At 53.3% G+C, this 25,187-nt stretch overlaps 1 protein-coding gene across 1 annotated transcript in view; it reads left to right on the top strand.

The window, feature by feature from the left end:
* Positions 1 to 23,353, top strand: part of SHB (SH2 domain containing adaptor protein B) — a 131,742-nt gene extending 108,389 nt beyond the window's left edge. Inside the window, exon 6 of the mRNA XM_081275729.1 lies at positions 19,693 to 23,353. Within this exon, the coding sequence (XP_081131855.1) occupies positions 19,693 to 19,876 (184 nt within the window). The 3' untranslated portion in view covers positions 19,877 to 23,353. The remainder of the gene's footprint in view (positions 1 to 19,692) is intronic.
* The last annotated feature ends 1,834 nt before the right edge of the window (positions 23,354 to 25,187 follow it).

Genomic DNA, 25,187 nt, shown 5'->3' on the forward strand with positions numbered 1-25,187 from the left:
TTTCAGTGAGAGTCACTGACCAGAGCTCCAGCCCTCAGGGGCTCACAGTTTGAAAAGGCCCAGAAGGTCCTTGTCATTAACTCACATAGAGCAGTGCTTAGAGGTGCCTAAGGTGGAAAGCCCTGCCAGAGGAGAGGGACCAGAGAAGGCAGTATTTAAGGTAACCAGGGCTTCGATGGTGAGCAGTGGTGAGGAGAACGGGCACAGAGGCAGGAGGTGCGCAGGCTGTGTAAGAACCACAGACAGCACGTGGCCTGAGCCCAGGAGAGGTGCAGCCCAGTCAGTGGCAAAGGAATTGGGACTTTATCCAGTAGGGCAGTGGGGAGCCCCTGAAGGTCTTGAGCAGGGTGCAGTGATGCTCGCCAAGAACCATGAGTGACGAGGACACCACGAGTATTACCAAGGAGGGGACAGCTTCCCCCTCCTTGTTCCTGTACATGTGCCACCTGCACCCACACAGCTGAGTGATAGCATGGGGTCAGTTCTAAGAGGCCAGGAGACGAGTAGCATGTGAAATCCAGGGTCACCCTTTTCCAGATATAAAGGGAAACCACAGCCTCTGAAGACAGAGATATCTGAGTTCAAATCCTGGCTCCCTTTGTCACCAGCCACGTGATGCTAGACTTCACCTAAAAATGGTGCATGCAGGTAAGAAGGAGGCAGGATAGAGCTCAGCGGTGGAGGCCTTGCCTACTTGGGGCACTGGGGCTGTGGCACTTGTCTAGCATGTGCAAGACCCGGATTTTGATCCCCTGAACCATAAACAATAAAAAAATGGGGGTCTGGGTTTGATGAGTACATGCTTCTAGTTGAAGGGCTTCACAGGTAGGCCACAGCATTTCCCCTCAGTCTTGCCGTAGTGGTAGGGCCCCACGGCATCCTCAAGTAGTGGACAGGGCAGGGCAGTTGATGGAGAACACGCCCCCAAGCCTGCAGGTCGCTGGGTGCCTTTGCTTCCTCTTGGTGCAGCCGGATTGTGTTGGCTGCTGGGCCCCCATCACCTCCCAGCAGATGCTCCAGTAGAAGTGGTTAGGTGCCATGGGGCTAGGAAGAGCTGAGGGACGCATTTCAGTTAAGGGTGTTTTTCTTTCTTCTCTCCCCTCATTGATTTATATCGTAAAAGAGTTTTCAAACAGTAGGCATGTCTGGGTCTAGGCAGGCAGGCGAGTGATTAATCTTAGTTTGTTGCTGCTGACAGCCAGGAGCAAGAAATAATAAAGGTTTGCAGGGCGGGGAGGGGAGGGGAGCCAGGAGGGGAGGCTGCGGCTGGCGCCCATCAGCAGGGAGCGCGGCCTTCACCTCCCCCTGCCAGCTGAGCATCCTTCCAGTGGGTCAGCATCTGAGGCTCCAAACACTTAACTCCACGGGGGCTGTCCACTCCCATGCAGGAGCCGCCAGGTTGTTCTCTTCAAGACCACAGCAGGGCCTCCCAGCAGTTGTGGAGTTCCCCAAACAGTCCCAGAATGCCCTGGGCCCCCGAGGGCAAATGAGTCCTATGAAGGACAAGCCTTCAAGAAAGGCAGGTGTGCGCAGCTGGGGGCACAGGGACTGCTGGTTTTAAGACCCCCACACAGCTCCCCTCAGACCACAGCTCCCTGGGTTCCTGGCCACATGCCCATGATCCTCTGATCCTTTGACTCCACACCTTGCCGAGCTGCCAGGTGGGTCCCAGGGCTGGAGGAAGAGGACAAGGTGGGGGGCAGGTAGGCACTACAGCAGGTGCTGTCCCAGGGAGGTGAAGGAGGGTGTAGGGTTCCACATGGGAGTGGCTAGTGCTGCCTGTTGCAGGGAAGAGGGTTCTGACTTGGTCCTTGGAGAATGAGGACTGAGGCTGTGGAGGGTGGTCAGGGGCCATCCATGCTGTGCCTCCCTTGCAGCACAGCTTCAGTGTACTCCATCAGCAGCAGCCCTCCTCCTCCTCCTCCTCCTCCTCCTCCTCCTCCTCCTCCTCCTCCTCCTCCTCCTCCTCCTCCTCCTCCGGGTGAAGACAGCTCTGAGCAGCAGTGAAGACCCTGGCTCTGGATCAGTCTGGCTTGGGCTCTTGAAACCCAACTGTTTCATGTCCTAGCAGGGTGGTCTTGGGTAATGGGGCTTATGTGTCTGAGCCTTGGTTTCCTTGTCTTGTAAAATGAGTGTCATGGGTGTGACAATACAGGTGAAGTGCTTAGTGCGCACCCAACATGCAGTAGCAAGTGCTCAATCGTAGAGCTCCACTGTCCTCATCGCAGACTTTGGAGAGCCGCAGGTTGTAGGGGCAACAGGTCAGTGTTGGCTCAGAGCCTTTGGATGGTCTGGGTTCAACTGAGAAGTCTCTGTACCCACATCCACTTTCCTTCACAGTGGTAGGATTTTAGCATTTATGTGGCTGCAACTAGAGAAAATCCTCCATTCCCATAACCAAGACTTTGAATCTTGCAGAGTTAGGGTCAAATCCAGGCTGCCCTCTTCCTGGCTGTGTGGGCTTGGATAAGTTCTCTCCCGGATCTCTGATCAGCAGCAGCTGCAGATGCTCCTCAGCAGGCCTCTTCCCTGTCTCTCCACCCTGCTGCCCCTCCAGCTTTCCCACCAAGTCTGTAGACATCGTCAATCAAATACTGTTTTTCACTACTTCGTTATGGTCTCCTGCTCATCCGATGGGGAAGCAAGTTTGCAACAAGCCAGGGTAGTAGCTCCCAGAGTACCCTGAACAAAAACCTTAGGATTTAGGGGACAGAAGGAAACCTTTTGGTGTGTGGGGGGGTATACTAGGAATTGAACTCAGGGTCACTTGACCACTGAGCCACATCCCAGCCCTATCTTGTATTTTATTTAGAAACAGGGTCTTGCCGAGTTGCAGTGTTTTGCTTTTGCTGAGGCTGGCTTTGAACTTGTAATCCTCCTGCCTCAGCCTCCTGAGCTGCTGGGATTACAGGCATGTGCCACCATACCCGGCTCAGAAAGAGACCTTCTAGATGATCTGTTACAAGTGGAGAAACTAAGGCCCAGAGTGAGGAAGAAGCTTGCTGCCTCCCGCTCACCCCCAGACCTTGTTTCTAGCTGAGTTGGCCTGTGAGAGAGGCAGGCCAGAAGGGCACTGTTTGCTCTCCATGCAGGAAGGAATTCATGTCCTTTCAGGACTGATGGGGGGGGGCAAACTTTCTGTAGTGTGCTTCATGTTTTCTTTTTCCAGAAGATATAAAGGAAATGCCATGATGAGGAGCTGCTGCTTTAGGCCAAACGAACTCCTCAGACTCTTTGCAGGGGACTAAACAAGAACAGTGAGCTTTGGAATGTGCAGATGAGTCACAGGATGAAAGGACACATCCCGTGTCATTTTCCTTTACTCAGAATGACTAAGAAAATGTGCCCTGCCAGTGGTAAAGCAGGTCTCAGGCCAGGGCCTTTGCTCTTCAGGTATTCCCTCTCTGGGACCCTGAGCCCAGTGCTGTGGTGATTTGGGTGCCATGAAGTGGACAGTGTGGCAGAAGGCCTAGGCTGGCGCTCACAATGCCAGGAGCAGATCCCGAGGACCATATCCAGGACCCTGGAGCCAGAGAAGGACCAATACAGTGTGCGCCCGACTCCTGACAGCTGACCAGTTGTGGGCCTTTGGTTGCACCTTCCTCTGGGAGGGGGCCGGGTAGTCTGAGTTCTGCCCATTCTTGATTCAAAGTCCTGTAAGCTGGTGGGATAAGCCCCACACCACCAGCCACCTCTCTGGGTTACTGAAGCTTGTCACTGAGGCCATGCACACAGGGGCACCAGTCAGGGGGCTGGTACCAGGGGAGATCCAGCTTTGTCACTGTAGTGGTCTGTGGTGAGAAGGGGAGAATTATTGCCTTCAACTTTCACGTGTTGCAGGTGATGAAGGCTCAGGAGTCTAACACAGCCTGTCGCCTTCTTTTTGTCCCATGGGGTCTCAGCAGAATCCACCCCTTCCTCCCAACAGGGTCCAAGCCATCAGTGTGGACAGCATCGCCCCAGGACCTGTGCCAGGTGTTCTGAGCAAGACCTGGGCCACCAGCCCCTTGCCAGGCATTTTTCCGGTACTTTTTCCCAGGCAGTGACAGAGACCTGAAGCCCCTGGCCCAGTTTGTGGGATTCTGAAAACAGGAGGGCTCGTTCCATCTGGCTCCGACCCAATGGTGTCAGGATGCTTGACCTGGCCAGGGGATCCCAGTTTCTTCTCTGGGTCCAGTCCTCAAGCAGCTGGCAGAGAAGGCATTGCGCCTCGTTGCTTCCACTTTACATGAAGGAAACTGAGGCTCAGGGAGGCTGAGAGCATGCCCAAGACCATGGAGCCAGAGAAGGACCGAAGCAGAGTGTGACTGTAGACTGTGACAGAGTCAGACCAGCCTGACTCCTGGACCGCTGTTCTTTCCTGGCTCCTCTGGGCTGTCTGCTCCAACTGAGCTTGGAAGGTCAGTTTCCACCCAGGGACTGGTCTGAAGGCCTCTGGTAGCAGAGAGAGGCTGAGGCCCACTCAGAAGGGCCAGTGGTGACCTCTGTACTTGGCAAGACAGAGAATTTCAGCAACTCCACCTGGCTGTGGATGGTGCTAGATCCAGAGCCAAGTGAAGGATGAAGGGGGGTGGCGGGAGGAGAAAGGCAACTGAAAGGGAGGGGAGAGAGAGGAGTCCAGGACCATGTCTAGAGCTCCGAGCCGGGTGGCTGTGGACCAGGAGTGGTTGATTGAAAGAGCTAGGAAAACACTCTCCCAGCTCTGCTGCCCCTTCCCGCCACTGCCCAAGACCCAGAGCAAGAGGTGCTGCTCTCACCTGCCTCCCTCTGCCAGTCAGGCTCCAGAGCACCTGCCTGCCCCATCTCCCCGCCCTGCCAGGCAGCAGCATTGCCCTTTGTTCCCCCGAGAGCTGCCCGGTCCTCTCAGCATCTGAGCCGCCCTGATTACATTTCCAGCCAGTTTTTAATTATCTCATATCAGCCCGCGTCAATCTGCCTGTGCAGCCTGGCCACCAGGGGAGGCATGCCAACTGCCCATCCGTCGCCAGGAAACCTCTCGTGCCCCAGGACAGTTCCTTTTTGGAAGCGCTGGGTGGTCTCCCCAAATGAGGAAAACATTTCTTTCCAATCACATTTCTAACATCTTGTTAATGTGACTTATTTAACAATATTTTTGTAGGAGCCATCTGGGAATGGGTTGGTGGGGGGGTTTGGGGGAGGGTCTATGGGATGCCACAGGGACAGGCCTTGAGGGCAGCCACAGACCACGTGCCTGCCCTCAGTGAAGGGGGGACAACACAGAGAATAAAGATGCCACCAGGAGCCAGAAGATCAGAGCCTGGATCCAGGCAGGGGGGTCAGCCAGGGGCTTCCCAGCTCTGAGCCTCTCAGCCCTAGGCCAGGGACACAATAGAATTGAAAGCTCTTGTAAAAGCTCTTGTCAACTCCAAGAGACTGCGCTCCCTGCTCCCTGCTCCTCGGGTGTGGGGGTGGGGATGGTTGCAGAGTCTTTGTGCTGACCCCAGGAGAGGGTTTGGGATGTAGGGTTTTATTTTGCTTAGATCTGGGTAAATAACTCAAAAGCCCCAGAGAAATGCGGCTGGCCCCCACCTAGAGGTGTTTGGTAGATTTTGAAGCGACCAGCTTCTCACAGTGAAAACCCAGTGTCACACAGTAGAAACCCAGTGTTACGCGCAGGGTTCAATGATTCCCCAGACCTCCCGGCATTTAGCGCCAAAAGGGGTCTTGGGTCAGATGCCTGACAAGGTCCTGGGGTGAGCTGCTGGCAGAACCCTCATGTCCCAGCTCCCATCCCAGGATTATATTGCCCTTCTGAGCTGCAGAAACACTGTCTTTCTTTCTCCCATTCTCTCCATAAATGCTCTTGGTATTTGAGGCAGATTTATAAAATCAGATGTCAGATTTTACAGCCCTTGTCTTTGCTCCCAGAGTTCAAATGCTAAAGCTATAAAAATGGTGTTTTGCTCTGGGGGTGGGGGAGGTGGCACTCACACGAGCCCGGCCCTCTGCTGGAGAGGACACCACCTCACTCACAGCTCTTGGTGCCCCAGCCTGCTCCTTTCCGGGCAGCTCCCCCAGTGAGCAGCCGCCAGCCTCCTTCTAGCCCCAGCCATGGGTGGTTTTTGCCACTTTTAATAATGCTTTTTCTTTTTCTTTTCCTTTTTCTTTTTTTCCCTTTTCTTAAGATTACTTCACCCAAGAGGAATATCAGAAACAATTGGGTTTGGCAAAGCACGCTTATTAGAAATGCTTTAAATAGAACTTCCTTTTTTTCCTCCCTGCTATTTTGCTTTTGAATATCCACATGCTGCTGATGGCCCCCAGGCTTGGGGACCAGCCTCACACACTTAGCACAGACTTGCAGAGCAGGGTTACAAAGGAGCTGGCGCAGGCTCTCACTACTGAGCGCCTGCTGTGCACGGGGCCTTCAGCTGGGCTGGACAAAGACACCAGCCTCTGAGCTCCCAGCTTAGATAAGGAAGTAGGTAAGCACAGGTGCTGAGGAAGAAAGTAAGTCTGACCAGAGGCATCTTGGAGGGCTTTGTGGGGATGGTAGCATTTGAATAGGACCTCAGAAGAGAAATAATATTGAAACAAGAAAACCAGGGTAGCTGGGTGTGGGAGCAGTTCAGGAGGCTGAGGCAGGAGGATCACCAGTTCAAAGAGAGCCTCTGCAACTTAGTGAGGCCCTGAGCAACCCAGTGAGACCCTCAAATAAAATATGAAAAGGGCTGGGGATGTGGCTGAGGGGTTTAGGGTGTCTGTGTTCGATCCCTGAAACAAACAAAAAGAAAGAAAAGAAAACTAGGATAATTGTTTATTGGTGAAGCAACAGCAAGGTTTAGGTACTTCTAGATTTGGGATTAGAGGGGAAACCTCTGTGATATCCCCTCTCTCCATGGCCCTACCTTTCTTTGTAAGGGTGGCTTTTTTAAAAATGTCACCCATTTTAGTTTCCATGTTAAAACCGGGCTACATAAACTCAGGACTCTGCTTTCTGCCCTCTGATGGCTGAGACTGCTGACCTTGACTCTCAGGGTGATAGTCTGAAATGATCTGGCATCTGTTAGGGACCTTTTGTGGCCGAGAGTTTCTTTAGAAGTCTTTTTATCTCCCCACCATCCGAGGGCCTGGCACATAGTGGGCTCTCAGGAAATATTTGGAGATTATATTCCAGAGAAAAATACTTTCAGTTTTCAAAAATGAGCCATGATTGTCATGAAGTCAGGTCACAGACTCCAGCCAGCCTGTGACTGTGCATCACATACATATGCATGGGGTGGGGCTGTGCCGGGATGTGATTAACAGCTATCTGCGAGTGGTAAAATGAGTGCCGGGGTTTGTCTTCTTTTTACTTATTTGTGTTTTCTAGATTTTCCACACTGAGTCTTTTTTATAATAATCTTTCTTTTCTTTTCTTTTCTTTTCTTTCTTTTTTTTTTTCTTCTTGTTTGTTAAATGAGGCTGAGTAGGAAACTCATTGGCTGTGGAGTCCGGAGACCCATTTATGGTCTCTACTCCCTCTTAAGGTCTTCTTTCAACTGTCCTTTGTGTCTGTTCCTTGGGGGTACTTTAGTTGGGGGTGATCAGAAGAGAGAGATCGCACAGAGCCGTGGCTAAGAGGGTGTACTGTGTAGAGCTGAATACCTGGTTCAAATCTGGATTCTGCCTCAAGTTAGCTTTTTGGCCTCCGTTTCTGCCTCTGTATGACGGGGGTAGTAACAGTCTCAGGATCATCGTGAAGTATACATGAGATTGTGGTCTGGGAGGTGCCTTGAAACTCAGAAGTGCTGGTCAGTGATCTCTAATTCCCCAGCGCATCCCCGCTCTGGGTCTCCACCAACCAGCGTGACCACTCCTGAGTTCAGATTTTCAGGCTCAAAAAGTACTTTTTTCCAGAATTGATCCAGTCTTAACCAAAAGCATAGTTCAAGGAGAAATGTGGCGTTGACTCCTGTACTTTTGTGGGAGTCAGGTTTTTGAAAAAGCAATTCGTTCCGATAGTAAGTAACTTTGGGACTCAATTACTTGCAGCCATGCTGAAAAAACCTGTAATTAATGTGGTCAGACCCCAGCCAAATAATAAAATGAAAGCTTTGTTGTGTATCAAGGCAGAAATCAATTTCATTAGGGAGCAGAGAGCTGGAGATTTAATTTTGAGAGAATTCTCCACCCTGTGGAAAGAGGTTGTCAGGAAGCTGCCAGAGTGAATGTCCAACATGAGAAGATTTGCCCTCCAGAGCCCAGACTACCGACGGGTGACAGTGACCTTTCAAAATTGCGTTTCTAAATCTTGTGAGCGTGGGCAAAGCCAATGGACTCTTTGCTTCTTAATGTTCTTGGACCCAGGCTCTTTTTTGGTTTTGGTCAGAAGGTGAGAGCTGTCTGCCCCTGAGGACTCTTGAGTGTTAATAGGATCCTGTCCTTGGGGATTAAGAGGATGGGGAAGGGAGAGGTGAACTCAGGAGGTCAACAGCCACCCCACATTCATGATCTCTGAGGGGCCTTCCCAGGGCAGGAGTGACCGTGGCCTGCAGGGACCAGCTCCTGGAGCTGGCACTGCTGTCAGCACACTGCCATGTTTCAGCTCAGCGTGAGGAAGAGCTTGCCCATGGCAGGGCTGGCTGAGGTTGGAAATGGGTATCTTCATAGGGAGTGAGCTCCCTGCTGCTGAGGGTAAGCAACAAAAGTTAGGCCCTAGGCTGGGGCTGTAGCTCAGTGGTAGAGCACTTGCCTAGCACTTGTGAGGCACTGGGTTTGATCCTCAGCACCCCATAAAAATAAATAAATAAAAATAAAGAATTGTGACCATCTACAACTTAAAAAAAAAAAAAAAAAAAAAGATTAAAAAGTTGCCTGAAGGGCTGGGGAAATAGTTCGGTTGGTAGAGTGCTTGCCTTGCAAGCATAAGACCCTGGGTTCGATCCCTAGCACCCAAAAAAAAAAAAAAAAAAAAAGCCTCCTCTATGTGATGAATTTGCTCAAATGGTCTTAGAAATCTTTGGGGCTGAGGCTGGGCTCAGTGGCAGAGCACTTGCCTAGCACTTGTGAGGCACTGGTTCGATCCTCAGCACCACATATAAATACATAAATTAATTAAAGTCCATTGCCAACTTAAAAAAAAAATTTTTTTTTAAAGTTGGACCCTGAGTGCTGTGGCTATCAAAATGAGTTTCCCTCCCCAGAGGCAGCCAGAGTGGTGGTTCTCAAACCTGAATGTGCTTCAGAACCTCCCTGGCAGCATGTTCAATGCAGATTCTGACTCCAGAGAGTCCCGGAGAACTGCAGTTGCCGAGTCTCTGGGCCCTGTGGACCTTCTGGGCCACATCCAAAGAAGCTGCTTTGGAGAAACCTGCACTCTTCTTCCAGCCCGGAGCTCTCGGCACCTGTAATGACCCACGAGGTTTTCATTAATCCCCCTAATAGCTGTTCCCCTCATGGGGTATGAGCGTCTCCTGTGTGCCAGGCCTCAAAGGGGGGGTGAGTGGGACCCTCATGGCCCTTGAGTTCCATCTCTTCATTGTATAGATGGGGAAACTGAGGCCTGGGAGGGTGGCAGTTTTCATGGACTACAAACTATTCCCCATTTCATAGATGAAGAAACTGAGGCTCAGATCCCCAAGGACAGTGGTTCTAGTGGGAATCACTGTCATTCATGATTTGCAAAAGACCAGGGTGTCTGGATGGCTTTGAAATTCCAGGGAGGAGAAAACCACCCTCAGGTTAGAGGCAGGGGCCACTGAGTAGGTAGATCTGTTTAACTTGCAGTTTTTGGCTTGTTTTGTTTTGTTTTGTTTTGTTTTTGGTACCAAAGATTGAGTTCAGTGGTGCTTAACCACTGAGCCACATCCCAAGCCTTTTTATTTATTTTTTATTTTGAGACAGGGTCTCACTGAGTTGTTTAAGGCCCCATTAAGTTGCTGGCGCTGACTTTGAACTCGCAGTCCTCCTGCCTTAGCCTCCTGAGTCACTGGGATTACAGGCAGGTGCCACTGCACCCAGATTAATTTGCAGTTTTAAAAGACCTCTGCATTTGCTCAGGGTGATGCCAGCTCCTCTTCCTCCTCCTCCTCCTTCCTCTTTCTCATTTAAGTAAAATTATATATAGGTGCTTTATGAACAGAAATCCCCTTCATTGCGGTGCTGATGAATTCCTTGGGTTGCATAGCAGAGAAGCCCCTGTCAGGGCAGTGGTTGGACTGAGAAGACTAGTGAGGCCAGCATCATGCCTGACGGTGGCCAGTGCTCGCAGGGATGAGCATCAAGGATGGAAATCAGGTGTGCGAGGATGCCGCTGCTCTTCTCTCCATCGCCCTGCCCCTCTCCTCATCACACTCTGTCATGGGCATGTGGGTAGTGCCAGAGGCTGACCTGCAGCTGATGGCACGGGGGCAGGCACACTGCAGAATGGGATTCATCGTCAACTATAAAATGAAGACAGGGAACCAAATGGTCTCAGAGCCTGTGGTTGAAATCTTGTCTCCCTCAGAGTGTTAAATACAAAGCAGTGCACACAGTAGGCACACAGAGACCATCCTCCTGTTCTCTTTTCACGTGGATCCTTTTGTATGACAGTGTGCTTTAGAGAGTGTCGGGAAATCCCACTTGATGTTTGGGAAAGTTGATCTCAGGGCAGGAAGCACCCTGCCAGTGTCCCCCGGTGACAGAGCCTGGGCCTTCCACTCCAGCCAGGTGGGCTGCAGCCAGGGGGCCTTCTGGCTGTCCGTGGCTTTGGCATGACAGGACAGACAGACAGGGAGACACTGGTGCTTGGTTGGGCCAGCCTGGAACCAGCCAGACAAACCAGACGGGCAGCAGCTTGTGTGGCGGCTTCTGCCCTAGAGGCAGAAAGGAGGCCCACATCCAGACCCCGGGCCCTTGTCCCACATTGCATCGGTGCTTTCAGAAAGAGCTGCGCTCTTCATTTCCAAACCTAGGAAGGGCATCCCGAGCTCCAGTCTGCTGCCAGCCTCGGGTTCCCCATCATGCTGCCGAGCGGTGAGGCTGGCCAACCAGCCGACCGGGCCCCTGGGCCATCAGCGTGTTCTGGGAGCACCTCAGCACCTGGCAACATGTGCTTACCCACAGTCCAGTTCAGGCCTCAGGACAGGTAGGAGCAAAAGCTCCATCGCACAGATGAAGAAGGAGGCGAAGACAGGGTGCAGCTCAGAAGGGCCAGGGCAGGCCTCAGACCCAGCTCTGGTGGCCCTGAGCCCTGGGTTGTGTCCACTACCACCCCCAAGCATCCTCGCCCGGGTGCACCAGCCCTCCTGGGTGGATCCCAGCCTCTAGTCCCCTTGGCCTGTAAGAGCCGTCATGCCCTTCCTAGGCAGCTAGCTGGTCCTGACCCCCAAAACTGCCTTTGCCCAGCATCTGTGTGACCCCTGCTTTGGAGCTTGCTTCAGATGTGGCATGTTCCCCTCACCTGCTAGCTGGAGGTGGGACCTGGGGCTTGGTCCCTGGAAACAGCCTGGAGCCCTTAGAGACAAGCTGTTGGGCAGGTTGTGTTGAGTCTTAAACCCTTGAGTCAAGAGTGGACTGGCCTCTCCTTTATCAAGCACTCTCACTTCCGGGGAGGTTGGCGCTGTGCTTGCAGCAGCTGTGAGGCAGGACTGGGTGCTGTTTCCGTCTCAGATGAGGAATTCCAGGTGCTGGTGGCACTTGAACTTCAGCACTACTTTTTTTTTTTTTTTTTTTTTTTTAAAGAGAGAGTGAGATGGGGAGAGAGAGAGAGAGAGAGAGGATTTTTAATATTTATTTTTTAGTTTTCGGCGGACACAACATCTTTGTTGGTATGTGGTGCTGAGGATCGAACCCGGGCCGCATGCATGCCAGGCGAGCACGCTACCACTTGAGCCATATCCCCAGCCCTCAGCACTACTATTTTGAGCTTGGTTATCCTCTCCTGTGTGTTGTTGTGTGTTTAGTTGTGTCGTGGTGTGTTTAGTAGCGTTGTAGCGTCCCTGATCTCTTACTAGATGCCAGTAAAACCCACATCCACTTCAGATATGGCCAGATACCCCCGGGTTAAGGGGGCTTCACAATGGCCCCAGTTGAGAGCGTGGGCTATGAAGAGCTTGTCCTCCGTAGATAAGGACCACCCTTGGCCTGAATGGAATCTGTCCATCCCATTGACACAGGCTTTAGGAAGCCTGCTTTTGTCATGTTGCTGTCCCCGAGCCTGGAGGGCCACTGTGACCAGTGCTGGACATGAGGATTTTCCCTCTTGTCTGGTGCTGGGGTGATCCCTGTCCACCCTGCCCTGGCTTGAGAGCTTCAGCACTAGAGAAACACCTCCACCTTTTCCAGATGGGGACTCTGAGACACAGGGAGGAAGGGCTAGCCTAGCCCGTGACATCAGGGGGACAGTGACCGACCAGGCCCTGGCTTCAGTTCAGTGCTTGGCCTCATTCAGGTGCCATCGCCAGCCCTTCCTGCAGTTTCCCTGTGTATTTGGCCAAGTGTGAGGGCCAACGGGAACATTAACCAGGAGCACTGCAGCAGCCATCCAGCTGACCCCCCAGACATCATTACTCTCCCACTGATTCACCGCCAGCAACAGGGTCACTTCCTCTGCTGTTATTAAAAAACCTCCCGTTCCCTGTTACCCGAGCTACTTGGGAGACTGAGGCAAGAGGATTGCAAGTTCATGGCCAGGTTGGGCAACTTGGGAGACCCTGTCTGAAAATAAAATTTAAAAGTGCTGGGGATATAACTCAGTGCCCCTGGGTTCAATATCCAATGTTATTAAAAACAAAAACTCTTATCTGACACTGTTGATTTTCTCCTAAGAAAACCGCCCATATGGATTCATTCTGACCCACTGCTGCTTTGTGTGCCTCTCCCTGTTGGCCTGAAGAAGTCCCCACCTGCTCTTCTGCCTGGAGATGGCTTTTGTCATGATTTACCAAAGACCTTCACCCTGGGCTGCCAACTTAGAGCTTGGCAAGCACCCCTGGGAAGGCCAATCGCTGCCGATGTGCTTACTGAAAACCTAATTATTTGATTGTAAATCAAGTTGTTTGGCTCAGTCATGTTTACATTCAGACCCAACAACTTGGTGTCTGTGTCGAGTGGAGGGAGTGGCAGGATGCAGGTGTCGGCCACATGGTCTCATGAGCCCCTCCTCCCCACCACCTCCTTCGACTCCTAGGACATCTCAAGTGGAAGCGGCCTCCAGAGCCACTTGTGCACTTGGAGAGCCCAGTCACACAGCAAGGAGGACTCACGTCCTGGTCCCTGGTCCAGGAAGCCCTCGTGCCCTTGCACTGTGACTGGCAGTTGCTTCTCCCCGGCCCTTGGTCTTCTCACCTGAGCAGTAGAGGTCTTCCCTTTAATGCCAGCCCTCCCAGCTTCTTTGTGAAGCCACAGGGTGGTCCAGCTGTGGACCTAGGGATCATTCAGGGTCTTCTTGGGCAGGCCAGAGGCAGACCAGGCTCTGGGCGACACCATCTGCTGAATTCTGGGTGTGTCACAGGACCCCCCAGGTGAACTGTTGCAGTGTTTGCTTTCAAATGCTGCCATGAAGTCAGGACTCCCAGGAGCTGGAGAGGCATCAGAGGGGGCCCCAGATTGCCAGCCCCTCTTTATCTGCAGTGTATTAGGAGAAAATGGAACACAGGAAGCCACCAGGTGGCCGCAGCTCTCTGTGGAAGTCAGTGGGCTTCAGTCTCCTGTCTGCCTTCTGGCTGTGTAGCCCCAGGCAAGTGCCTCCCACGGTTTCCCCTGGGAGGTCGCTGTCTCTTGGGGTTGCCGAGAGGAGGAACTGAAGACCCCAGCACCACAGCCACACAGTGGAGATGACGGGGGACACTGATCCTGGGGTCATCTGGCAGAGAATGCTGGTCCGCTGCAGTGGCTGCACGCTGCTCCCAGGTGTGGGGAGGAGGGCTTCTCTAGAGACATCTTCCCAGCACAAGGTCCCACCTCCTTGGAGGTCAAAGAGGAGGTGGTTAGAAGAGAGGTTCTGAGCGGGTAGCTGTCTGCTTCAGAGGGAACGTGGCCAGCCAAGGGCCAGGGTTGAGGCAGGAGGTAGCTGTTTTGCAGGCCCCTAGGTAGCCTGGAGGGACCTTGCTGTGGTTATCCTCCAGCCTGTCCCCTTACCCAGTGCTCACAGCAAGCAGCATTAGGGCTGGCCGTGACTCCCCAGTGATTCTGCACAAACATCCCTGTCCCTCTCTGTGGACTGGAGCCAGTGCATGCCTGTGGGGGGTGAGAGGGCCCTCTGGGCCAGTGGCATGTCTGCTCCATCCTGAGCACAGAGCTTGTGCTCCCAGGGCTCTGTGCCCGGGCCCTCCTTGCTTTTCTACTCATGGAAGGCAGGCAAGGGACCTGTGGCACCTCCCCTGAGACCGTCTCATAATCAACTGTTGAGTGTATTCTAAATGACAAGGTCAGTCTCTCTCCTTCCACTGGTGTGGCCCCAGCAATCTTTATAGCATGTAAGGCTCAAATGTTTAAAATGGCCCAATAAGAAATGATGCAACTACTCAGAGCCCCAAAGTAGAGGGCCAGGCTGGGCTCGCATCCTCGTCCCTTCAGGAAGACCTTGGCTTAGGAAGGGGATGGGTCTCATGTTCGCATTCCATTTATTTAGGCACTGGGCAGGGACACTGGCCAGCTCAGGGTCTCCAGGAATGACTTCTTTTTGAACTGCAAGAAAACAGGATCTGCCCTACTCTTCCTGATGGCCCCCCTCAGGCAAAACTTCTCATGACTCAGGAGCATGTGGGTTTGTACCACCTCCCAGGATTGCCCCTCGGGAAACTCCCCATCACCCTGCCTCTCACTGAGCTCATTCTACAGTCCTTGCTGGCTCATCTTGGAACCAGTACTTGACCCGATAAAGTCACCACTGTGTCTGGCCTCTGGCCTCGCAGGCAGTAGGCAGCTCGACCCCAGCTCGGCCAGGCTGAACCCTATAGGGTTGGGGTGGAGTAGCCTCCAGGCCTCATAGTAGGGCAGGATGCCTGGAGCCTCCTTCCCCTGGCCCTGGTCAGACCTTGACTAGATCACTGACAGAGGAGGATGGCCGGCCGGGACAGAGGAGTGCCCTGGCTGTGGGCCTGACATTTGCTGTGTCCGTGGGAAGTAAACCTCAGCCTTCTGGGAGGCATCACAATGAACAGGCAGATTCCTGACCATGAGGTCTCACAGAGCTGCAGGGAAGCCACTTGGCAAAAAGAGTCCAAGGGGACACCTGGGACACCTGGGTCCACCTGGTTGGGTAATAGAGCCAGGGAAGAAGAGGCTGAGGCTTCGGATTCCAACAGACTTAGGTTCAGTCCTGGCCCTATCCTGCCCCAAGAGACAAGGCCCATGAGTTTCATGAGCCTCAGTTTCCCCATCTGTAAATGTAATAGTCATGCTGACTTAGCACTGCTGTGTTGCTTAAAGGAACAGTGGGTGACAACAGCACAGCTCAGTGCCTGGTGCCCAGCTGGGGCTCAAGAAGTACAGGGTATCCTTAAATCTGTATTGGCCATGGGGAGCCATGGATGGTTTTGAGCTGAGGGACAATATTATGGAGGTATCTGATTCCCCCACCAAAAAAGCAGCTCCCAACTACCTTTCAGACCAAGATGAACCAGATATCCCTTGGGTACAGATTCCTATAACCAGGCCCTGCATCATAGTCCCAAAGGGCAATTTCCTCCCCCACCCCCGCCCCCGCCCCCCTCATAAATATTATATGCAAGTGTTTTTAAGTCATTTCATCATGAAAAGAAGCAACTTAACATAACTATTACCCAGGATTCTTCATGAAATATGCATCAAGCAATTAGGTCTAAAAGCAAGAGGTGAGGCCTCGCACCCTGCTTGGAGGCAGCGGCAGCTGTGGGCTGAGTGGTGTTTTATTAAAGCTCGTGATTAGGAGGCGAGGCGGGGCCTGTGATTAGCACCGCTCACCAGGCCCTGTCTGCTCATCCTGGTGACAAGGAGATGCTTTTTGTGATGATGATGAGCTATCTGAGCACATGACAGCCCCAGCACCCCCACCTCTGTGACCTTACAAGACTCATTAGACAGGTCACCCACCAGAGACACCCCTAATTGTGACTTTGCTCTCGCAAGATGTCCTATCAAAGAGATGGGACTGATGCAGGCAGCAGGAACAAGGCAGGAGCCTGTCAGAGCTCCTTGGGGACAGAGCCTCCCGGAATGACAGTGGTGCCCCATGCTCAAGAGCTTCTCAGGAGCCACTGCCTTAAAGAGAAGCATCCCAGAGCCCATCCCACCTGGGCCTGGAAACCAGGACCTGGGTTCTGGCTGCATCTGCTGTCCCCCGTGCTGGGTGCCTTGGGCCGGGTAGTGTTCCTCTCTGGCCTGTTTCCTCTAAGGTACCAAGGGAGTGAGAGATATGTACCCCCCAGGCTGCTTCTAATTCCATAAATGTTCTGTTCAAAGCCACCATGGCTGTGTACACCCCATCCCTGAGACACCCCTTTTTTCTCCATGGAAATTCTAATCTTTAGGTAAGAATTATCACTTACAGCCACTTTTCAATCTTCAGCTATTGTTAGGTGGCCTCTCAATCACAGAGACCTTGTGACTAGTCAAGATAAATTATGGGAACACAACAGCTATTCAGTGTGTGTGGACAAGGTGTCATGTGACCACAGCAGATCCTCCTGGAACCCAAGAACCCCTGGGGGTGTTAATGGCTGGTGTCTTCACCTTTCAGGACATGCATTCCAATCCTGAGACATCCCCTGGGTACAGGCCACACGTCCTGTTTCATTCCCAGCCCTTTCACTGCCTCTGAGCTGCTGTCAGCCTATAGGCATTGTGGATGCTGAGGTTCAGAGTCAGGGAGACACTTGGTCAGGGTCTGACACCTCTGCCTGACCCTGCCTGGCCTCACATCGAGCATCAAGGGTAGGCAGGACACTCTTCTGGCTCTGGAGGTGCTGAGGTCAAGAGTATCTGCTATGATTGCTATGTAAGCATGGGCCAGGGACCTTCCCTGTCTGTGCCTTAGGACTCAGGGACACAAGGCCTGGTTAAGAGGAAGTATGTGGGAGCCACTTGCCCCAAGGCAGTGATCCAGGATGATGCCCCGGAGAGCAGGACTGAGGCCCAACAGCAGCAGAGGGGCAGAGACCGTCTTCAGAGGCCTTCCTGCAGGAACCCAGGGCTGGAAGGTGGGCCTCAGAGCCAATCATGGATCCAGCTGGGGCAGGGACTGAGCCCAGCAAGGCACAAGGCAGCCTGGGGGCCAGAGAAGCACAAGTCCAGTGCTTGAGCCCAAGAGAGTCAGTGTGGGGACCTTTCACTCTGCCTGGGATATCAGGCCAGAGACTAGGGGCTCTTAGGGCCTGAACTCTGGTCCCAGGTCTGCCTGGGTGTCAGAGCTTCATGACCAGCTTGGCTTAGAGTGACAAGCTGGTGGGTGCTTAAATGGGTGAAATAGCCATGGGTTGTCAGAGGAACAAACAGGTCCCGTAGGTGGGAAGGACTCAGGGAGCATCTGGGCCGGCTGTCCAACGGCAGTGGAGGAGAGATGACGGTGTGTAATTTCTGCCACCCGAGGGATTATTCCAAGCTGGTGCCCTGGACAAGAAGAGCATCAACTCCCACCTGTGGCACCAACGGAACTGCTGCTACTGTCACCGCCCACTGGACAGTGTAAGACAAACCAGGGGAAATGTCACATTCGCTCATTTAGGAAGTAAAACCGGCTAAAAATGCACATGGACAGAGCTGTGCCAACGTGGCTCCCCAGCTACTGTGATCCTCTGTCTTGTTCTCTGCTCTGTTCCCCCAGCCATAGAGCTGAGAGGGTCCCAACCCCATGGCTTGCCTCCCCAGAACATGACCCCACTCTGCGCCTGCCTAAGGGAATGACATACTAAGGACACTCCCCCCCCCCCCCCCCCCCCCGCCCAGGGTCCCACCTCCAGCCCAGCTGAGCACCAGGCGGAGCTCTCCAGGCTCCCTGTTCTGCCCCATGGTTGCAACACACCACCAAAGTGCTCCCAAGCCGGCATGGATGGATTTGCAGTCCCTCCAGGGTGCTGTGTGGAAGAGTCCTCCCTCGCTCATGGGGGGCTTTGCATTTTCCATTTAACACGCTCACTGTTGCCTTTCTAAGGGGCTCAGCAAGTGCGCCTCCTGCTCCTCAGACACATGGAGGCGATTCTCTGGTGAAGTGACCCTTCACGGAGGAGCGGAACTTGCCACAGGCTCTGTAATTAGAACATTGCCAGCCTTAAAAAAATCTTGATTTAAATTTTAGTTCTTTGCAGGAATTATTCTCTCTTGAAAACGTAATTGCTCTCCAAACGATTTCCTTTAAGCCGAGGGTGACATCTCTAAATGCATTATTATGAGCAGATGTATTGCTCAGTGCCCACACTTCATTAAGCATTTGTTCTGCCCATTTGAAAATGATGTTATGAGGGGGCGCTTGGGCCCAGTCCTGAGTGAAGGAGATGTGTCTTCTGCGTCCACCGGGGCTGTCAGCCTTGATGGGTATGGCTGTGGGCCCCTGGAAGCCAGGCCCTCTGGCTGTTCATAAGTTAACCAGTGGAGGTGGTTGCAGGAAGCTGGGAAGCCCCAGCTTTCCAACTAAGGGATAAATACTTGGTAAACTGGGCCTTGCTTTGGAAACTCCAGCCTCTGCAAGTGTGACAGCAGAGACATCATCCCGTCATAAAAGGCCAGGCTTGGCTGAGTGGGCAGGGAAAGGATGGCCAGTGTAAAGGCAGACTGATGGAAACCTGGGTGAGCCAGTGTGGCGGGAGCTAGGGCCTGAGATGGGAGAGGTCTGATGGTGCCATGCAGTGCCAGTGGTAGGACTGTGGCCTTGGCCATCTGTGAGCTGCACCCACCCAGCACGCTGATGCAGGGCAGGCTGCATGGGACTGGGGGCACACAGGTTCAGCTCCTAGGTCTGGTGTGGTGGGCACAGAGACCTAGCCCTGCTCCTCTATGGTGCTCTCAGGAAATTGGGGAAGTTTGGGAAGGCAAGTGCCTATGACAGTGGGAGTATCCTCGGTAAGGAGTCCTGCCTCAGGGAGCCTGGAAGACTCCCTGAGGTGGGACTCCTTACTGCTCAGAGCGCTGTAGAAACAGGCTGGCCCTTGGGGAGACAGGGGAGTGCCTGCCCAGGGCTACAGCTAGTCACATGGCTAACTAGACCCAAGGGAGGCTGGGAAATGTAGTCCCTGGGTAGGTGACCCTTTCTCAGTGACAGTTCCTTGCTACTAAGAGAGGAAGACAGCTGCCCTTGCCACACCTTTTCTTCATGTGACAACCAGGTATGGACCCCTGTCCTGCCTACTTGTCATGACACTGGGGACACAAGCATACTTTGCACCTGCCAGGCAAGGCTCCAGCTGGTATTATATCAGTAGCAGCCAGAGGGGCTCCTTTTTACTCCCAGGAGTTCTCAGGGTGGAAAGACTCTCCAGCCTCTGGTTGCTACTGGTTCCTGGTTGGACACTGGAACTGGGGGTGCTCTTGGGTTCAGCGGCATTTCAGACAGTCCCTGGCTTCATTCCTGGCTTGGGAAGTGACAGCTCACAGCTGCTCTGTGGCTGGAATTCCTCTGTCCCAGGCAGCTGGGGAGTCCTTGTACCTGATCCCAGCCCCAGCGCCAGGGGATAGTTCTTGGGAAATTAGAAGAAATGAGGGGCGCCGTGACAGATGCTCCCTTGCTCTCAGCCCCCGCCCTTGCTCAGCCCTAGCAACCTGCAGATCCGACTAACCTCTGTGTTTTGTTCACAGGAGCAACCAGGGCTTCATGCACATGAAACTGGCCAAAACCAAAGAGAAATACATTCTGGGTCAGAACAGTCCACCCTTCGACAGTGTCCCAGAAGTCATCCACTACTACACCACCAGAAAGCTGCCCATCAAAGGGGCTGAGCACTTGTCCCTCCTCTACCCCGTGGCCGTAAGGACCCTGTGAGCGGACCAGCCCCTCCCTGCTCTGCGACAGAGCCCGAGACTTGGAGGAGCCAGCAGGGCACCAACCCCGACCAGCCGGCCATGTTGCCAGCCTGTTCACTTTGTCGTGTATGGTACTAGCACACCACTGCATGTCTTAGGATGCTGTTGCCACTTAGGGGGGTCAGGGGCTGGAGAAGGCCTGGATGAAGGGAGAGGGGTGGCTGCCACACTACCCCAGTCCCCACGCCCACCCCCTCCTTGAGTTCTGTGAATTAAAATATTTGCAATCCAAAGAGATGCCTTGCAGGGTGAACAAAGGCACAGCAGCTCTGGGGGGCGGGGCGCAGGCTGGGTGCTCCTGGGCTGCATCTCTTTGTTCTCCAGCTGTCAGGAACTCACACCTGTGTGTGGGCAAAGTTTTCCCACTGGTGCTGGGAGCTGACTGTTGGCTCCCAGAGCCCAGGTGGCCTGGGGACCACTCCCTCTGGCGTGTGCGTATCTCTGAGTGTGCACAGGAGCACATAATGTGAGAGACCATGGCCACACACACACACACACACACACACACACAGTAAGCCCCATCTACCTTTAGTCACAGTGTAATCATTAGATCTCTAAGGAATCATTGTGCCATCAAAAAGAAGATGCATTTATTTATGAATAGGGTGTGTAAATAAAATAGTCATTTAATATATATTCTTATCCCTTTTTTATAAACCACCGTGGGGCTCCCAAAGGCAGTGCTTGTCTGTGGGTTTCCTGCCCTGAGCAAGCTGTGTCTCCCGGGCTTGCTGGTTGGTGTGACAGGCACTGGGTGGGGTGAGGGCAGAGACTCCAAGCAGGCAGCTGACTGGGCAGAGGCACACAGGGGAGGCAGTGTGGCCAAAGGACAGTCACCTACAGGAAGGTGTAGCTGGGCCCTGTGTTGGGGCTTCAGCAATATAATCAGGCTGACCAAGCAACCAGGCCCCCACCTGCCAGTGATCATTTCTAGCTGAGTCCTCAGGTGCCCAGCACCCAGTAGTCTAAAAAGGACTCTTCCCATTATCCAATCAGTGTCACCCTGTGGAGAAAAGGGAGGCTCAGAGAGGGAAAGTCACTTGTTCAAGGTCACATGGTTTATAAGCAGTGGAGCAGACTCCAGGGCCACTGCTCTATCAATCATTGGTTCTGCGTGACCTCACTGTCACCCTGCTCTGGAGGTGGGGGTGGGGACATGGATGCTGGTATCCACACTGCGTCCACACAAATAAAACCACCTGCACAGGCACAGACGGCATCCTGTCTCTGCCTTCTCCACCACTCAGTAGGGTGACAGGTGTGGCTGCCACCTGCTGAATGAGATGCAAGAGATTCAGCCAGGGTTCTGCAGCCTGCTGCAAGTACAGGTGCTCCCCGTACCCTGCGGATCTGAATGGACTGGAAGTGTGGTGGCCCACTGTGACGGTGATCTCCAGCACACAGGGGAAGAGTAGGAGGGGCTGAGCCTAGACATCACCAGCGGGTCTAGACTTAGTCCTTCCGAGATGGCTCAAGCCCAGGGCTTTAGAGATGGTTTAGGCTGCTTCTCAGATGTGGAGGCAGAGACCCAGAGGAGCAGGACTTGCCAAGGCCACCTGTCAGGCTGGGGCAGATCAAGACTAAAAGCTACATTTGGGCGGCTGCCCTGGATTTCAGCAATTTCTGGCCAAAGCCATTTCCTTGGCCTCCCTTCCCTAACACCCAGTCCGCCTCTGGGGTCATTCTCCGGTCCCTGTATGTCGGCCCAAGGGCTCCAGCCCCTCAAGATGACCCAGTTGGCTGCAACCTGGGTTTAGTGTCCAGGGAAACCAACTCTGACCCTTGCCTGTTTTGCATTTTCCAAAATGTCCTTCAGGGCACTGGGGGAGCAGGAGTGACCAAGGCCTCTGGTGTGGGTGAATGAGGAAAATGAGCCAGGAACTGGCACTTGTCCAAACAGGTGCCACTGGAGTCTGGCTCCCAGAACACCTGGTGGAGGCCGAGGATGTGGGGAGGCGACCCCATGGGCCAGCAGAAGGGAAAGGCTTTCATTGTCAACAGCCCTCTCAGAGCCCATCTGCCAGAGAACTTCTCAGAAAGGCTCTGCCTGTGGGCGAGGGGAAGCTGGCTCTCCCTCTCTCTTGCCTTTGCTTCTTTAAGGAATTCCCAGGACCCTCCCTTCTAAGCCCCCTGCCTTCCTCTTCCAGAAATTTCCCCCGAGGCCCAATCTCCTGCTCCCCTTAGGGACCAGGGCCAGCAGAGGAGCCAGCACACAGGACAGGAGCTGCTAAAAGGATTTTTTTTTTCCTTAATTTTATGAACCTCTCCCTCTTCTTCCTCTAATTGTGGCCGTTTCCTCCGTCAGCGTGTATTCATGTTTTCTTGGACATCTAACAATTGAAACAGCTTTTCCCTTTCAGAAACACTCACACTCAGGTTACTGGCGTGGGTTTGGTTTTTGTTTTGGCTTTTTTTTTTTTTTTTTTCATCTGCTGCCAATTAATGGAAAGGGGGAAAAAAATGAGCTGGATTTCTTTGAGTAAAAAGAAAAGCTCCCGGCAGCTCCCGGCCACACCGTATCTCCCCCTCAGCATCTTGTCTCAGAACGCAACCTCCAGCCACCACCGCCGTTGTTTTCTTTCTTTGCCTCCTTTGCTGACTTCATTGTTGACCACAATGCCCTGGGCACTTCAGCAGCTCTGTCCTTGAGCGCTGAGGAGTCAAGGACCCTTTTGGCAGCCCCGCAGAACAAGATGGCATCCACAGAAAGAAAGGAGGCTTTGTCAGGGAGAGGCCCACCTGCCTGTCAGCCCTGAGCCTTTCCATGGGGGGTCCCCTGGAGAGACTCCCCCCGGAGCAGCCCTGCACAGGCAAGTGGTGAAAGGCTGAGTCTTCTGGCAGGCTGGGCCTCTCCCTGCAGGGCCACTCTGGGCTGGTGGCAGGAGCCATTCCCGTGGAGCTTCCCCCAAGGGCCTCGTGTCAACAGGTGAAGCCCTCTCAGGGGCTCTGCTTCCACAGTTACAGGATCAAGACTGAACACCAAGCCCAGCAGCTCTCAGAGACACTCAGAAGTCGCTGATGTCACTTGGCAAGGGTTTGGCAACGACAGGTGGCCAGGCCTATCCTGTGCTCCCACAGGCCATGGGGAAGTACATGCAGAAAGCCTGCTCACGGAGCAAACTGGCTTTGGGGGTTGGCCTGTGGACACTCCTCCCGAAGGGCCCTGCCTGAATCAGATGACTGTCCAACAAACCGCCCCATCTCTTCACACTTCTGGAACCAGTGACCTGCAAAGACCAAATCTTGAAGGCACCCTTGGGGCACAGGTGGCCCTGGCCTCTCATCATCCTCCTTGGGGCTGTTTGTATCACTGCCTCCTTCTAACCATTCATGGCTGAAAATATGTCCTGTAAAGTTCCAATTCTATGTGATACACTGTATAATGATGTATATTTAATGTGAAGTTTTTAATATACAAATGTCTTGTTTAAGTGTCCCTCCTTGTTCACTCATGCCTCATTTCTTTAAAACCCAACCAGTGCCCCAGGAATCTGGGCAGATGGTCTTCTGCTTGCAAAGGCTGAGCTTCTGCCGTCATCCCCTGAAGGTAGAATCATCCCCTGAAGGTAGATCTTTCCAAGAAAGAAGGAACCTTCCTGCTTCCTAATGGTGGGAAGACAGGTCCCTAATGAGCTTGTTAAATGGAAACTAATTAATTTGTTCAGCAGACATTTCACTGAGTGCCTCCTGGTCCTCAGGTCTGACAGATACAGACAGGGGTGAATAGACCCAGCCCCTGGCCTCGAGAAGTTTCCAATGTAGAAAAACAAAATTTTACATGATACAGTAGAGGTGGCCCCAGGTATACAAGAGCCCAGATGGGGAGGAATTGAATCCACCACCACCAGGTCAAGCTGGGCCTTGGAGGGTGTTGCAGGCCCAGGAGCAGGCACTGGGATCCTCCGGAAGCTGAAGGGCGGTGGGCCTTGGAGGGTGTTGCAGGCCCAGGAGCAGGCACTGGGATCCTCCGGAAGCTGAAGGGCGGGAGAGCGGCTCACCTGCCTTGATAGGAGACAGCAGGGCTCCTGAGGCTCCCAAGGCTTCTTCCTTTGGAGGCAAATCAGGGCAAGGGAACAGGTGTCCACCTCCCCCAGGCTGGAAATCATTCTTTTTTTTATTCTGGAGGGTTTGACATTACTCACATTTTTTTTAATAGAGAGAATTTTATTAATATTTATTTTTCAGTTTTTGGCGGACACAGCATCTTTGTTGGTATGCGGTGCTGAGGATCGAACCCAGGCCGCACGCATGCCAGGCGAGCGCGCTACCGCTTGAGCCACATCCCCAGCCCCTGGAAATCATTCTTGGTCACCCTGAAGGTTCAGGAGATGCTGGCCTCCTTTTCTAGAAGAGGCAAACAAATCCTTAAGGAGAGGAGGGCGGGGCACAACTCCTGGCACACAGTCTCCCATTGTCTGCCCACGCCCGTGGTGACATCATCTGTGCGGACTCCCTCTACCTGAGGCAGGGAAGGCCCCTCCTCTGTCATGACCAGCATGGGGTGGACACACCCGGTCAGAGAGCTTGCACTGGAGCCACCTCTAACCCTCTCCTCCCCCCATGCAACTCCCCAGAGTGGTCTGGACTCCAGGCTTGGGTCTTCTCCCTTCTCACTCCCAACGACACAGGACCACCAACACCTCCATCCCTCAGGTACCACCCCCACTCCCACCCCTCATACACATATAGGATGTCCAGAAATGTCCCTGGGCTCAGCCAGAACCCAAGAGCAAGGGCAATGCCAGTTTCTGCCACCCAGGAATTTCCTGAAAGGATGCAGAAAAGAGCACCTCTAACCTACTTTGGGGGAGTTTTTATATTTGTTCAAGTTCAGTCCAAACACTGGGCATGAAAGAGATGGCATGGGCTGGTAAGCAAGAAGCAGCAGGCCAGACACAGGAAACACCTTCTTCGACAGAGTCTGCAAGCAGTGGTGGACCCAGCAGGCCCAGAGAGGGACAGGGGCCCACCCAGGGCCATACAGCAAGTCCAGCTCCACCAGCTTCAGGGTGCTGGAGGGTGGCCAGTGCAGCTCTGGGAAGACTGAGGTGGGGCTCATCTTAGAGGTTATGAGCCAAGTTTTTCCTCACCTTTTTCTCCCCTTCTGAGTGGGAACATCTCAGGGGGGCAGTGGCTGGTGTCATCTCTGGTTCTGGGAAACAATTTCCAAAGGAGCCCCAGTCTGAGCATACATCACCCATCAGAATGACTCCAGTGCCCTCGTGTGGTTCTCCTCGGCATTGCAGCCAGACCCAAGGAGAAAAACAACC

Source organism: Spermophilus citellus, assembly GCF_964194105.1.
Source record: "Spermophilus citellus genome assembly, chromosome: 2".
Lineage (NCBI taxonomy): Eukaryota > Metazoa > Chordata > Mammalia > Rodentia > Sciuridae > Spermophilus > Spermophilus citellus.